General features: G+C 38.8%; 1 protein-coding gene across 5 annotated transcripts; it reads right to left on the bottom strand.

Annotated features, from left to right (window-relative positions):
* Positions 1 to 2192: 2192 nt before the first annotated feature.
* Positions 2193 to 10949, bottom strand: LOC126055245 (uncharacterized). Of its 5 annotated transcripts, none has more exons than XM_064041399.1 (4): positions 10326 to 10946; positions 8360 to 9616; positions 4350 to 5441; positions 2193 to 2623 (listed from the first exon to the last, which is right to left on the bottom strand). In XM_064041399.1, the coding sequence occupies exons 2-4, from the start codon at positions 9608 to 9610 to the stop codon at positions 2204 to 2206; spliced, it is 2763 nt and encodes a 920-aa protein (XP_063897469.1). In that variant the 5' UTR covers positions 9611 to 9616; positions 10326 to 10946; the 3' UTR covers positions 2193 to 2203. The 5 variants fall into 5 exon arrangements, 3 of the variants coding, with proteins under 3 accessions (XP_063897469.1, XP_063897467.1, XP_063897468.1); XR_010277740.1 differs by having other exon boundaries at positions 2239 to 2825; positions 4350 to 4581; positions 5355 to 5441; positions 8360 to 10949; XM_064041397.1 differs by having other exon boundaries at positions 8360 to 10946.
* Positions 10950 to 14493: the final 3544 nt, after the last annotated feature.

Below are 14493 nucleotides of genomic sequence, written 5' to 3' on the forward strand. Positions count from 1 at the left end.
TACACATAGTAGTAACTTATAAACAACTCTGTATGTATGTATTTTTGTGAAAAAAAGTATCATGTTTTCAATAAAAAAAATGAATATGTGTTTGTCATTTTTCTTGAGAGCTATAATTCTCAGTAACTAATAATCCTGTTTGAAAAAGCCTTTCAGTGTCCATAGCCCATTTGTCGGACTCGGGTGAAATCGCTTGCGAAACCTAGTTGCCTGCAATGTATGAAAGAAACCTTTAGCATAGAGAAACTGTAAACTGAATGAAACATTCGTTAGATAAGGAGTTATTAATAGCCCTGTCATATTTTGTAAGACAATAAGCCGATTTATAGGTTTTGTCAACCCAAGCTAGTAATATATCACGTTTTGATGACATGCCCGATAGAAGTGAAAATTAATGTTTGTTTCGGATTGTAATAGTTCGAGTAGCGAAGAGATATTGGACTAAGAAGTTAATCGTAATGTTGTAAATGGCAGAGCACTATATTGTCATGTACTACCCGTGATCCCGCGGTTTCACTTGTGTCCCTTGGACTACTGCTCGTACCTGGATAAAATATAGTCTATGTTACTCGGGAAGAGTATAGCTTTCCAATAGTGAAGAATTTTTAAAATCGGTTCAGCAGTTTCGGAGCCTTACAAATAAAAAAAAAGTTCCTGAGATTAGTGCGTTCGAGCAAGCAAGCTTCAGCTTTAAAATATATTTCATCCAATCAAGGTTTTCAGTCGGTTTATTGCCGACTAAATACCCTGCTGATCGTTGTAATGTGCGTACTACCATTCATCTCCATACTGATTTATGAGCCCAAACAAACTATCGGCCGATGAAAAGTTTGCAATGTTGGAGTACCTACTCTAATGATACTGACTTCTAACATAGCTACATTTTGGTATAAGCATGAACGTCACAGCTACATTTGCCGGTATCGGAACGGAACGGTCGGAACGGTTATTAACGGAACTGGTATCGGTTCCAATTCCGCCGGCATCGGATGCACCCACATACCTATCAGATGCACCCTGGTTCTCTACGTAGTACTTGGAACATCCCCTTAGGTACCTTAAACTAGAGTGGCCGAATGTCAAGCATTAGTTTCTTTTATGGCCTTTTACAATATTTTATCTGTTATAATTTTAATTGCTAGACTGAAAATTGACATTAAGTCCATACAAGTAATGTCAAATTCGTTTATCTCTAATAGTAAGACAACATAGGTACGGACAGAACATTAGGAACGTTAAACTAGCTTCCACCCACGGTTTCTCCCACAGCTAGTTTAATACTATCTACACTCGGATAAAAAGCAACCTATCAACTTTCTAGATAGGATGAAGTCACGCCTTTTCCCTTGGATAACCTATTGTTCGGAGTTGATAACTCAAAAGAACGATGAGCCGTCCTACTTATACCAGCTGGACGATTTGTAAGAAAGAACGACCAATAAACTTCTAAACAACTGCCCGACAGCCGATAAGTAGTTGGCATACCTATTTATTATTTTTTTAAATCGTGAATTCAATTCGAGTTTTCAGTCGGTCTGATACCGTAGACAAAAGCTAGGGTTTTGTGTTTTGTCAATAAATAGTTAAAATGTTAGTTCTCTCGGGGTCAGTTCAAGTTAAACTGAATGTTTCAGTACACCCGGGTGTCCGGTTAACATTCTATCCCAGTACATTGTGCAGCCAACATCTGATGAATTTGTTACTGACCCATATTGCTGCCAGCAAGTGTAAGCTCTGAACAGTATAAAATATGTACACTTGCATGCTAATAAACTGGGTCAGCGTCAGTCAGTTTTAAATCATATTATTTATCGGGTTGCCTTAGTAACTGGGCTGAGAAGGTCAAATAGGCAGTCGCTGCATATGGCACACTGATAGGTACTCATCTGCATCCGATCAGACTGGGAGTGTACCCCGATATAAATAGTTAAGAAACGACTAGGCAAATGATGAATATCACTCCTATCGAACCAGCCGTTTCAATAAAAAGACAAAGAAAAGTATTCTTTATTCTCAATGTAATTAAAGATAAATAATTAATTAAATAAACCCATTAATTCAGTCAATAAGATTACACAGATTATCGTCGAATACTCAATTAATGTCATAATTAATTATTTATTACCGCAACTGTGATTTATAATGCTTTTATGTATCCGAACAACTGTATATCTTAGACACCAATGACTGTTGCGACGATAGCTCAGCAGGTGGAGTAAATAATAAGCGTGGACTGTATAATATGTGAATACGTATAATAATTTTTAAGAATAACAATATAGGTAATACGATTAAGCAAATAAGAATTAAAGTTTAAGTAGATATAAGAACTAAAGAACGCGTGCGCGCGGCCGGTGCGCATAAGCAGGTCTTGACCTCTGGACCCGGCGATTCGCGGCGAGCCGTTGCACCACGACGTCACAGTCGCCCCCACTTGTCGTGGACGCGGTTGAGGCGAGTGGGACGACTCAACATACTCCCCCCGTTGAAGTGTCTTCAACAGCAGTGGCGACAGGTAACGGGCAAATTGTGTTAAACGCTCGCCGAATGACACCCTTACGTGTGCGGATGTCGGCGACTCGTGCAATGCCGTCTCTACCAGGAAGCACCTTAACGATCCGTCCTAAAAGCCATAACAGAGGAGGTGAGCTTTTATCCTTAATGACGACAAGGGTTCCTTCTGTAAGTTCCCCTGACGATCGGAGCCATTTGGTTCGTTGTTGGAGCCACAAAATGTACTCATGTGAGAAGCGTGACCAGAAATGTTGCTTTAAACATTCGATGCGACGGAACCGCTGCAAGTTGTTCACGTTAGCGTTCTGGACCTGTGGGTGAGGCAACAAGATGAGCGATCGTCCAATAAGGAAGTGGGCAGGCGTCAAAGGAATAAGGTCGGAAAGGTCATCGGAAAGTGGAGTTAAGGGCCTGGAATTTAGAATAGCTTCTACTTGAATTAAACATGTTGCCATCTCTTCAAACGTTAAATTCGTTAAGCCAAGGATGCGTCTAAGATGGTGTTTCGTTGACTTAACCGCGGATTCCCACAAGCCACCAAAGTGTGGAGTGTAAGCGGGTATAAACGAGAAGTTGATACCAGGATCAATAACACTTAACCCTAAGTCTTGTGAGAGCAGGCTAGCCAGCTCGTTGAAAGCACCAACGAATGTCGTGCCATTGTCGGAGAAGATGTTGCGTGGCTTCCCCCTACGAGCAATAAAGCGGTTCATGGCAGCCAGAAAAGCCTCCTTTGTTAAGTCGGATACAAGTTCAAGATGGACGGCTCTCGTGGCTAAACACACAAACACACATATAAAGCACTTGATAAGTCTGCATCCTCTACCCTTACGGTCAGCTATCATGATGGGCCCAGCGTAGTCAACACCGGAATCTAGAAATGGGAATTCTAAGTGCAGACGCTGCTCAGGAAGGTTGCCCATGATAGGCTGTACGGTACTGGCCTTAATTTTGCAACACTTCACGCATTGATGAGTCACCCTTTTCGCTAAGGATTTCCCACCAATGGGATAATAATGGTGACGAATGGTTGTAAGAAGCAATTGAGGTCCAGGATGTAAAAGTCGTAGGTGATACATGTCAAATAACAATTTACAGATAATATGTTTACTTGCTATGAGAATAGGGTGTTTAATATTAAAATCATAAAAGGAATTGCTTAATCTGCCTCCAACACGAATTAAATTACAAGATTTATCAAAGAATGGGGAAAGTGACAACAATTTGTTTTTTGCTGGTAAGTCTTTCCCTGCTGAAAGAAGTTCGTACTCTTCAGGAAACGACTCCTGTTGGCAAAATCTTAATATGATATGTAATGCACTATTCAATTCTTTAGATGTAAGTGGACCAGGACAAATTGTTTGTTTTTTAATTTTAAAATTAATAAATTTAAGTAAGTATGCTGTAAAACGCTGTATTTTATTAAAATCTGAACATGTTGTAAATAATTTAGAAATGATGTTGTCGTTATGATTGGAGGTATTAATGTGAAAAGAAGAAGTTACTGTTTCTGGTAGATTTTGAATGGTATGATGCGATTCAGGAAATTGAGGCCAAGCAGATGAATCATTTAGTAAAAATTGTGGTCCCGACCACCATAGTGCAGAAGCAAGCAGCCTATCTGCTCTGAGTCCACGCGAAGCGAGGTCTGCGGGGTTTTCTTGTGACGGAACGTAACGCCAAGTTCTACCCTCCGCAGTTTCCTGAATTTCAGAGACATGATGTCGAACGAAGGTCTTAAGTTGCGTGGGTGAGGCAGACAACCAACCCAAGACTATGGTGGAATCACACCAGAAATAGACGTCGTCAATATGTAGTGTAAGTGACTGACGTACCTTCATGTATAATCTCGAACCCAACAACGCAGCACAGAGTTCGAGTCGGGGGATGGTCGTTGATTTGACCGGCGCTACCTTGCTTTTAGCAGTAAGAAGGTGTACGTGAACCTCACCACTAAGCGATACGCTGCGGACATACAAACAAGCACCATACGCCCTTTCAGACGCGTCGGTGAACACATGCAACTGCACAGACGATGATAGTTCACACGTGATCCACCGAGGTATCCTGAAATCATTTAAAAAAGGTAAGCTATTTTGAAAGCTGTCCCATGAAAGCTGAATATGTTCGGGAACAGGCTCATCCCAGGAACACTTTGCAAGCCACAGTTGCTGCATGATGATCTTGGCTTCCACTATGCAGGGAACAACTAAGCCAATGGGATCAAAAATCTGAGCAATGACAGACAAAATTTTACGTTTTGTGGCAATGTTACTGGAAGTTGCATTTGACACAGAAAAAGAAAAGATATCTGATGAGCACCTCCAGTTCAGCCCTAATGTTTTAGACGTCTCACTATCACTGAGATCGACGAAATCACTATTACTAATATGATCTTGGCAAAGACCTTCTAGCACCTCAGATGAATTAGACCGCCACTTGCGCAGATTGTACTTAGCAGTCTGAAGAGCTGCGATGACCTTACTACACTTCTCCAACACCTCCACAACAGATGACCCGCCTGAAAGGTAGTCATCAACATAATAATCATGCGCTATTGTAAACTGCGTTGACAAATCGCTGCATTCTTCAGCTAGTCGTAATAAGCATCTAGTTGCCAGGAAAGGCGCCGATGCGGTGCCATAGGTCACCGTATTTAAGGAATATGTTTTTAACTGATGAGAAGGCTCCGCCCTCCAAAGAATCAATTGTAAAGGCCGAAATACGTCATCGAGCCTTGTCTGCCTGTACATCTTCTCGATGTCTGCACATACAACAATCTGATGTTGTCGAAATCTGAGTAAGATTGTTAATAAATCGTCTTGTAACTGAGCACCTACCATCTGAATTTGGTTAAAGGATTTGCCTGATGATGTGGTCGCTGATGCATCGAAGACGACTCTGAGCTTGGTGGTAGAACTCGATTCCTTTAAAACACCGTGATGAGGCAGATAATTAGAAAACGATGAGTTAGACGGATTATATTCAGACATGTGTCCTAAGTTAATGTATTCATTCATAAAATTAACGTATAACTGCTTAAGACTAGAATCTCTAGCTAACCGGCGTTCAAGAGACAAGAAGCGGCGCTTAGCCATGTTGTAGGAGTCACCCAAAACGTCAGGGGACTCCTTAAGTGGTATGCTAACTACGAAACGTCCATCCGCGTCACGGTAAGTGGACTTCAAAAATAATTCCTCACAAGAACGCTCTTCACGCGTGAGTGTATGTTTTGATGAAACTGAGTCTAGCTTCCAAAAACGGTCTAAGTCTGCCTGTAAATTATCAGCCATCAAACATAAATGAGAAGACGAATTTGACTGCTTGATGACTCCTGATAACAGCCAACCCAACTTGGACTCAAATAAAGTAGGCATGGATTTACCTAACTCTATACGATTAGTACCCAAAACGTTCCAAAAGACTTCTGCATGTCGATTCTATAAAATATCATAACTCACTTCGACATCACTCTCACTTCGACTTCGATCTAAAGGTAGAATTCCGTGGACGCGACAATAGTCAACCTATGAAAATGTATGGCACCGTTGCCGAGGCCCGTGACAGTCGCGCGCGGCCGACGAATTTCGTAAGCTGCTCGCGGCATTGTCAACAATTTAATTCTGGTTTTACTAAAATTCTATAGATGTTATTAAGCGCTAGACCATGTTGAGAAGCGTACGGCCGCCAGCGGCTCACGAAATTCGTCGTCCGCGCGCGACTGTCGCGGCCCTCGACAGCGGTGCCATACATTTTCATAGGTTGACTTTTGTCGCGCGCGGCTGCGACAATCGCGACCCACGGAATTCTACCTTAAAGTTTCGTGATTGACATTGTCAAACTACACTAGCGCTTCACTATCGAGCGTGTTGACAAGTTGAACTAAATTAAAGTCGAGATTTTGACAGATCTGCCAAAATCTGTCTATCTATAGGGGTAGGGGAGAGATGGGCAGTTGGAGACATGATCAAATCAGATTAAAGGGGGTCCTTTTATTCTGATTTGATCATAGTTTTTTATTGGGTAGTTTACGTTACCGACTGGTAACGGTGTTCATCCATAGACTATCTGTCATTTCTGTGAGTTGTCAAGAACAAACACTCGTAAAAGTACTTAAATATTTTGTTGCGGTTTCGGATCGTTATAAAGAAAACTAATGAAAGGTATGTGTATTTTCTATTATTAATGATTGATTGTCAAAATCTCCAGTTACGATTATAGTAAGTCGATGCAATCCACACCTATTATACCTCTAGAAGAGGTACTACAGCAATAGTTTATGGGCCCCACGTTTTTATTTTAGTCTAATATGACCGGGACTAACCACCTACGTAGGTTGACAGGTAAGTAACTATTTTTTATTTTCTAGTTTTCAGTGCACATAAGATAAAACCGTTTTACTTAAGTTTTTTTACCGATTTTTTTTTTATAAACTAAGTCAAAAGTGTCCAATGCTCCCTATGGTAGGGAGGCTTGGACATACCATGTAATGTATAATTTGTAAATTTTTGTTCTTCTTCTTCAGTGAAAATTTGTGAGGTTATAAATCTGCGCTAAAAATCCTTTATAGAATCTTGTTTCAGGTACCGTTGCCAACTTGATCTAGGGACTCCATATTTATCAGCTGTTAATTTTATTTTTTAACCTTTTGATACCTCTTGTATTGCTCGTTATATTAAATCTTTAGGAATTTCCCGTCGCAAACCATTCTTTTAACCCCGACGCAAAAACGACGGGGTGTTGTATATCAAGGTCATCAGCTCGTTTGTTAGGTGTGATAGGAATGTTACACGCTCAGTTTACTTGCAAGCATATGTGGGATCTAAAATTTGAAATACTAATGTCTTCTGGAACCACTGAGCTGGTCTGCTGTTAGGACACGAAGATAGGTAATCCTGAACTGCCTTTTAGTAAACCCATCGAGTTTGGGCTCGTTTAATTTGTCTTGACTAGTTTTCTTCATGTTTCTAATTGACGAGAACCTAATTCTGGAAATGGGATGTGGCGGATGAAACCCTAGAATGATATATAACCCTGGATCAACAAAGGTCCATCTTTATTGTTTCTCAATCTGTGCAATTCTCCCAGAGCCAGTTTGTCATGAGGATTGTTAAACAGCTTCCTTTGGCTGAGATCGCATTAGCGAACCCATCATAAAAGAAGGAAACATTAAGGAGCTCCTTTAAAAACCATGAAATAAAATAAAATTATAAATTAAAAAAAAACCCCCGACCCAAAAAAGTACGCAATTATTATGACAAAATGTTATAAACGATAAACCCTATAAAAAGCAAAAAGTAACTTTAAACACTACGTAAGTACCAACTAAAGCATGTCAGACTAAACAAAATTTTGACGTGTCGACGGTTTTATTTAAACCGTTTAAATATCTCGTAATGTTGAAACTGATTGTAATTTTTAGGATAGCTCTTTGATTTTATCTAGCCAAACATAAGAAATGGCAATAAAAGTTGATTATCTGTAAAATCTGATTTTTTATGCAATAAATGTGAAAAAGTGCCCATCGCTCCCCTACCTCCCCTAAAGTATGAAATGACATTACGAATCGAAGTGAAATGCGAGTTGTTGATCGAGTTTTATAGAATCCCAATACAGCACCCACAAGAATATCTATCGGAGATGGAACGTAAAACTGAGGGTCAGCCAGAACTATATTGGTCGGTATACCTATATTGTGCACATCAATATATGTATTTGGTACAGACGATGAAATTTTGGACATGACGTAACAATCAATATCGATTTCATAGTCACCATTGATCGACTTTAATGAAATTGAACAACCTTGTGTACAACAAGAGGATTGATCATTAATGCCTCTTACCTTAGACTCGACTGTATAGGTGGAAATATTAAGTTTACGAGCCAACTCCTGTGATATAAGGTTAGTCGTACTCCCGTTATCCAGCAGGATTCGCGCGGTGTGAGCGTTGCCTTCAGCATCCGACACATTCACCAGCGCTGTGGAGAGCAAGACAACTCGAGATGTAGAAAGGTGATTGACAGAAGCTAAGGTACTAGTTGTTTGATTAGGAACAACGATATCGCGATCAAAGTGCAACAATGTATTGTGCTTCTCACGGCAATACTTGCAGTGACCCATCTTACATTTATAAATATTATGACCTGGTCGAAGACAATTTAAGCATACATTGGAAGTTTGAGCTTTACTGATGCGTGATTGTACAGGCAAGCTTTTGAATTTATCGCATTGAAAAATGAAGTGATCTTTTTGACACATTGGACATGATAAAGGATTGCGAGACGTTTCACTTGAACCCGAAGAATGTTTATATTGTTTAATATTGTTGACATGTACACCTTCGCCTTTAGTAAACAATGACTTGGATTCCTCAAGCGTTTCTAATAAATCAGCCCTGTTACGAATGAATTCAATAAATACAGCCAATGTTGGAGGTTCTGACAATGAGTTCCTGTGCTCCTCCCACTCTCGGTTTGTCACCTGGTCAAGTTTACATGTCATTATATAAATGATCAGTGTGTCCCAGTACTCAACAGGTTGACCCAGTGTAGATAATGCTCTTAAATTTTTATTTGTGGTGTCAACAATATGTCTTAATGACTTACTTGATTCCTTGCTTATGGACTGCACATTAAAAAGTAATTGAACGTGGTTGTTAACTAACAACCTTTTATTATCATACCTATCACAGAGCAACTTCCAGGCAGCGTCGTAGTTATCAGATCTAAAGTCAAGATTGTCAATAATTAAGGAAGCACTACCCTTTAAGGAGGCACGAAGATAATGTAATTTATTTATGTTATCTATGCTGTCGTTATTGTGTATTATAGAAATGAAAGTGTCTCTAAACTCTAACCAATCATGATAGCTGCCGGAAAACTTAGGAAGATCAATTTTAGGCAAACGGATAGAATTATGTTTGTGTGTGTGCTTAGAACAAGAAACATCAACCTCGGCTATGGAGTTCCCTGAAGCCTGCTTGCGAGCATTGCTGATCAGCTGACGTGCTGCAGCCACCAAGCTGTAGTACTGCTTTTCGAACTCCTCACGCTCCGCATATTGCTCGCTAGGGTCGTCCACCATCTCTTCCATGTCGGCCTGTAACACGTCGTATTTATCATATAGATTTTCGATAGTATTAAGTCTATACTCAACCTCAACAATCTGAACTTCGCTCAACTGTTCACATGACTTAGCAATGTTTAAGTATGAAGAGAATTGCGTAAGCTTTGCTTTAATTGAAGCACGTTTCCTCATAAGGCTTTTAATGTCAGACATTTTAAGAGAAGGCGATAGATTTTTGTAATAAAGCACTAAGGAAATATATAAACTAACAGCAAGTTAAACACTTCTCATAAAATAATAGCAACGAGTTGCAAGATAAAGTGCACGAGCAAAATTGTAGCAGAATGTGTATTGCTATTTAAAAATGCAAGGCGTTTGTGCACTGATAATCGCTGCGTATCATATCATATCATATCATATCATATCATTTATTGCATTCCGTAATGTTAACGTTATAAGAAAATAATATTAGATTTTAGCTGAAATATAAAACGACACTGCAATTGATATGATTAAATTATAGTGAAATTAATGAATGAAGAGATGAAACAGTTGAAATAAATGGTAAAATGGGATGAAATATGATGAAATAATGTGGAGATGACTTGCAAAAATGTAACACCGTTCTTTAATTATAATGAAGTAAAAAATGAATGTAATGTGGGATATGGATGATAATGAATGTGATTATGATGACGGAAAGATGATGAGATGATTAAATAAGGAATTGGATCGAGCTCACTGTTTTCCGGTGCAAACCACTGGTGATGACTGCGCCGAGGAGTATTCTTGTCAGATATCTCAATGCACGACGACAATCTGAACACGTGTATTTGCTGTCCGTTATGATGACGAATAATTAGTAGCCCAAACTCCGTTTCTTCTCGTGTCAGTTGGGTGACGTCAGCTAAGACGGCCGAAAAGTCTCAAGCCGTGCCGATATATCACGACGTAACAATGTTCACAGCGAAGAAACTTGATAATATTCACTGAGTCACTCGATGACGTGGTCGACGTTCACCAAAGTCCTTTGTCTTCTTTGTCCAGTTCAATTTTTCTTGGGAGAAGGACCATATGTTGCGACGATAGCTCAGCAGGTGGAGTAAATAATAAGCGTGGACTGTATAATATGTGAATACGTATAATAATTTTTAAGAATAACAATATAGGTAATACGATTAAGCAAATAAGAATTAAAGTTTAAGTAGATATAAGAACTAAAGAACGCGTGCGCGCGGCCGGTGCGCATAAGCAGGTCTTGACCTCTGGACCCGGCGATTCGCGGCGAGCCGTTGCACCACGACGTCACAGTCGCCCCCACTTGTCGTGGACGCGGTTGAGGCGAGTGGGACGACTCAACAATGACTGTGTTTCGGATGGCACGTTAAACTGTAGGTCCCGGCTGTCATTGAACATCCTTGGCAGTCGTTACGGGTAGTCAGAAGCCAGTAAGTCTGACACCAGTCTAACCAAGGGGTATCGGGTTGCCCGGGGGTAACTGGGTTGAGGAGGTCAGATACGCAGTCGCTCCTTGTAAAAAACTGGCACTCAGCTACATCCCGTTAGACTGGAAACTAACCCCAACAGTTGGGAAAAGGCTAGGCAGATAATGAAGAGAACTCAGTCACGTGAAGATAATGATTTTACATAAAAAAATCCGTCAATTACATTACCACGTCCTAATAAATTAATGTATCTCAATTTGTGTCAACACATCTATGAAACCACTGAACTGGTCCTAAAATCGCTATAAACTTAAAAAAAAAAAACATTTTTAATTAAGCCCTTACAAAGGAATACGTTTGTACGAATCAAACAAAAACAGTAAAAATATACCTACATACCTAGCAAAACCGTAAACATAAAGGGCGCCATTTGTAAATTCGTATGGGTTTGATTAAAGTCCGATTTTATTGGATTTAAGGTATAAGCTGAAGCGGTTTTAGTACGAAACACATTACAACAGATTTTGCACAAAAGGTAAATGATTTTAACATTTGGCATTGATAATGCCATCATACAATAATAATTGTGTCTACCAAGATTGTTGCCATAGCGGCTGTTCCGTTATAGAGACATCAGCCAACTGCGCAGGACATATTATAGTGCACGAGCATTTGCTGAGACACAGGTGCACTCACTATTAATTCTCTCTCATAACCCGATGGGACGGTAATTCGACACGGGTGCATCAATCACCTACTTCCAGACCAGGGCGGTTTTAAGAAAAAAACTAAAAGTAGTCGTAGTCAGTCAGTCGTCTAAAAGAAAAGAAAAGATATGTATGCTTGTTTAAAACACATTTTTACACGCTTTTTATTAGCTTCACCTGTATGTTTGTAGGTTTGTATGTTTGTTTGTAACCGACTTCTTTGGGCGCGATTTTGACCCACTTTAAACGGCCAGATTTCGTTCAAACTTTGTAGATTTATTGAGGACCGATGACAATACACTAATTTGATAAAATTATTCCATTTTAACCGACTTCCCAAAAAGGAGGAGGTTACACATACACATCGATTACTCCGAGGTTTATAGACCGATTTACGTGATTCTTTTTTTGTTCGACTTGGAATAGCTGCCAGTTGGTCCCATATTCATCAGGTCAAGATTTGATGATGGAAACCCTGAGAAATCAAGGGCAACCTTCAAAACTTGTAGGCATACATAGGGTAAAAACTTGACACTTAGGTGTACGCCTAAAAGCACTATTCAACTGTGAAGATTTGGAGCTGACCTGATGATGGAGACCAGAGAGGGTCGAGGGAACTCGACAACTGAATATGTAAACTACCTCGTGTTTGGGCTTAAATTATTTGTATTGACAAGACCTTTGCAACAGTGAAGGTTTGGAGCTGACCTGATGATGGAGACCAGAGAAAATGGAGGGAACTCGACAACTGAATATGTAAACTACCTCGTGTTTGGGCTTAAATTATTCGTATTGACAAGACCTATGCAACAGTGAAGGTTTGGAGCTGACCTGATGATGGAGACCAGAGAAAGTCAAGGGAACTCGACAACTGAATATGTAAAATACCTCGTTTGGACTTATAGTCTTTGTATTGATGAGAACTTCCCACTTGTATGGATAGTGACAACTATTCGTATCACTGAAAAGCTTTAAATAAATAACCTTTTTACAAAAAAAAAATAAACCGAGTTCCCAAAACACTAAAAAGCAAAAAAAAAAACTAATTTTAGGTGCATCGGCCTAGAAGTCGGTGGCAAAATTAACTTAGTAACATCCATTAGACACCGATTTCTAGGCTTTTCAATTTGCAAAATATGATCTTTATTAATTTAGGTAAGAAAATTAATTAAAATTTTCTAGAATTTTTCTCTACAGTCGATAAGGCAGGACTCGATGTTAATTTTTAGGTTTGTTCCCACTAGTTCTACTGCTTAGTTCTACCGTAGAACTAATGGGAACTTTTTTTCCCACTAGTTCTACTATATGAGATGTAACAAAATAGTATAACTAGTGGGAATTATGGTTTTTATTGGTATTCCCACTAGTTCCACTGAACATTGGCAGTAGAACTAATGGGACATTTTGTTCTACTAGACAGAAGAAGTACAGTCGACGGCCTGGGTGACATCTCGCCGTGTCCGGTAATCTGTAGTTGTGATTTTTTTCAGAGCTCAAAATCGATAGCAGTCAGAAAAACTTAGATTTTTTTTATAACTTTCAGCAAAAATCAAATGTTTTTCTTTATAAAAGTACTAGGGCAGCAGAAATAAAGAGGAGCTAGTTAATCCTTTTGTTCATCTAATTTTATAACACCTCTGTGGTGTTGTTTAAAAATCAGATATTGATATTCATTTTCAATACTACATTAAATTATACAAAATTAATGTAGTATTGAAATTATTTAAAAATACTTGCTGATTGACTGTTTGAATTGCAGCCCTATGATTAAGACAAAAAAAAAACAAATAAAAATAAAAGTTTAAAAACATCTTTTAAACATCTGTTGAACACTTGTCATTTTTTTTTTACAAATTATGACGTTGAACTACACCACCCTTTTGTAGCCACACTTTACTTAGACAAGTGTTCAACAGATGTTTAACTTTTTGTAAAAGACTGTTAGTTTCCAACACAACACTCACATTAAACTAACTATTTAAAGCGTGTTTTTTTTTATCAATGTCTGATTTTTAAACACCACCACAGAGGTGTTATAAAATTAGATGAACAAAAAAGATTTACTAGCTCCTCTTCATTTCTGCTGTCCTAGTACTTTTCTAAAGAAAAACATTTGATTTTTGTTGAAATTCATGAAAAAAATCTAAGTTATTCTGACTGCTATCGATATTGAGCTCTGAAAAAAATCACAACTATCGGCCGTCGGCTGTACTTCTTCTGTCTAGTAGAACAAAATTATGTCCCATTAGTTCTACTGTCAATGTTCAGTGGAACTAGTGGGAATACCAATAAAAACCATAATTCCCACTAGTTCTACTATTTTGTTACATCTCATATAGTAGAACTAGTGGGAAAAAAAGTTCCCATTAGTTCTACGGTAGAACTAAGCAGTAGAACTAGTGGGAACAAACCAATTTTTATTTCCAATAATTATCTTTAGCCGTTTTCTCTAATATTGACAATTTTTTGTATACTAAAGAGAATTTTAATTCTACAAAACAAATAATAGTTTGAAAACAAATTACACGCTTTTTTTATTTATTAGCTTCACCTGTATGTTTGTAGGTTTGTATGTTTGTTTGTAACCGACTTCTTTGGGCGCGATTTTGACCCACTTTAAACGGCCAGATTTCGTTCAAACTTTGTAGATTTATTGAGGACCGATGACAATACACTAATTTGATAAAATTATTCCATTTTAACCGACTTCCCAAAAAGGAGGAGGTTACACATACACATCGATTACTCCGAGGTTTAT

This window comes from Helicoverpa armigera, chromosome 25 (assembly GCF_030705265.1).
Source record: "Helicoverpa armigera isolate CAAS_96S chromosome 25, ASM3070526v1, whole genome shotgun sequence".
NCBI classification, from domain to species: Eukaryota; Metazoa; Arthropoda; class Insecta; order Lepidoptera; family Noctuidae; genus Helicoverpa; species Helicoverpa armigera.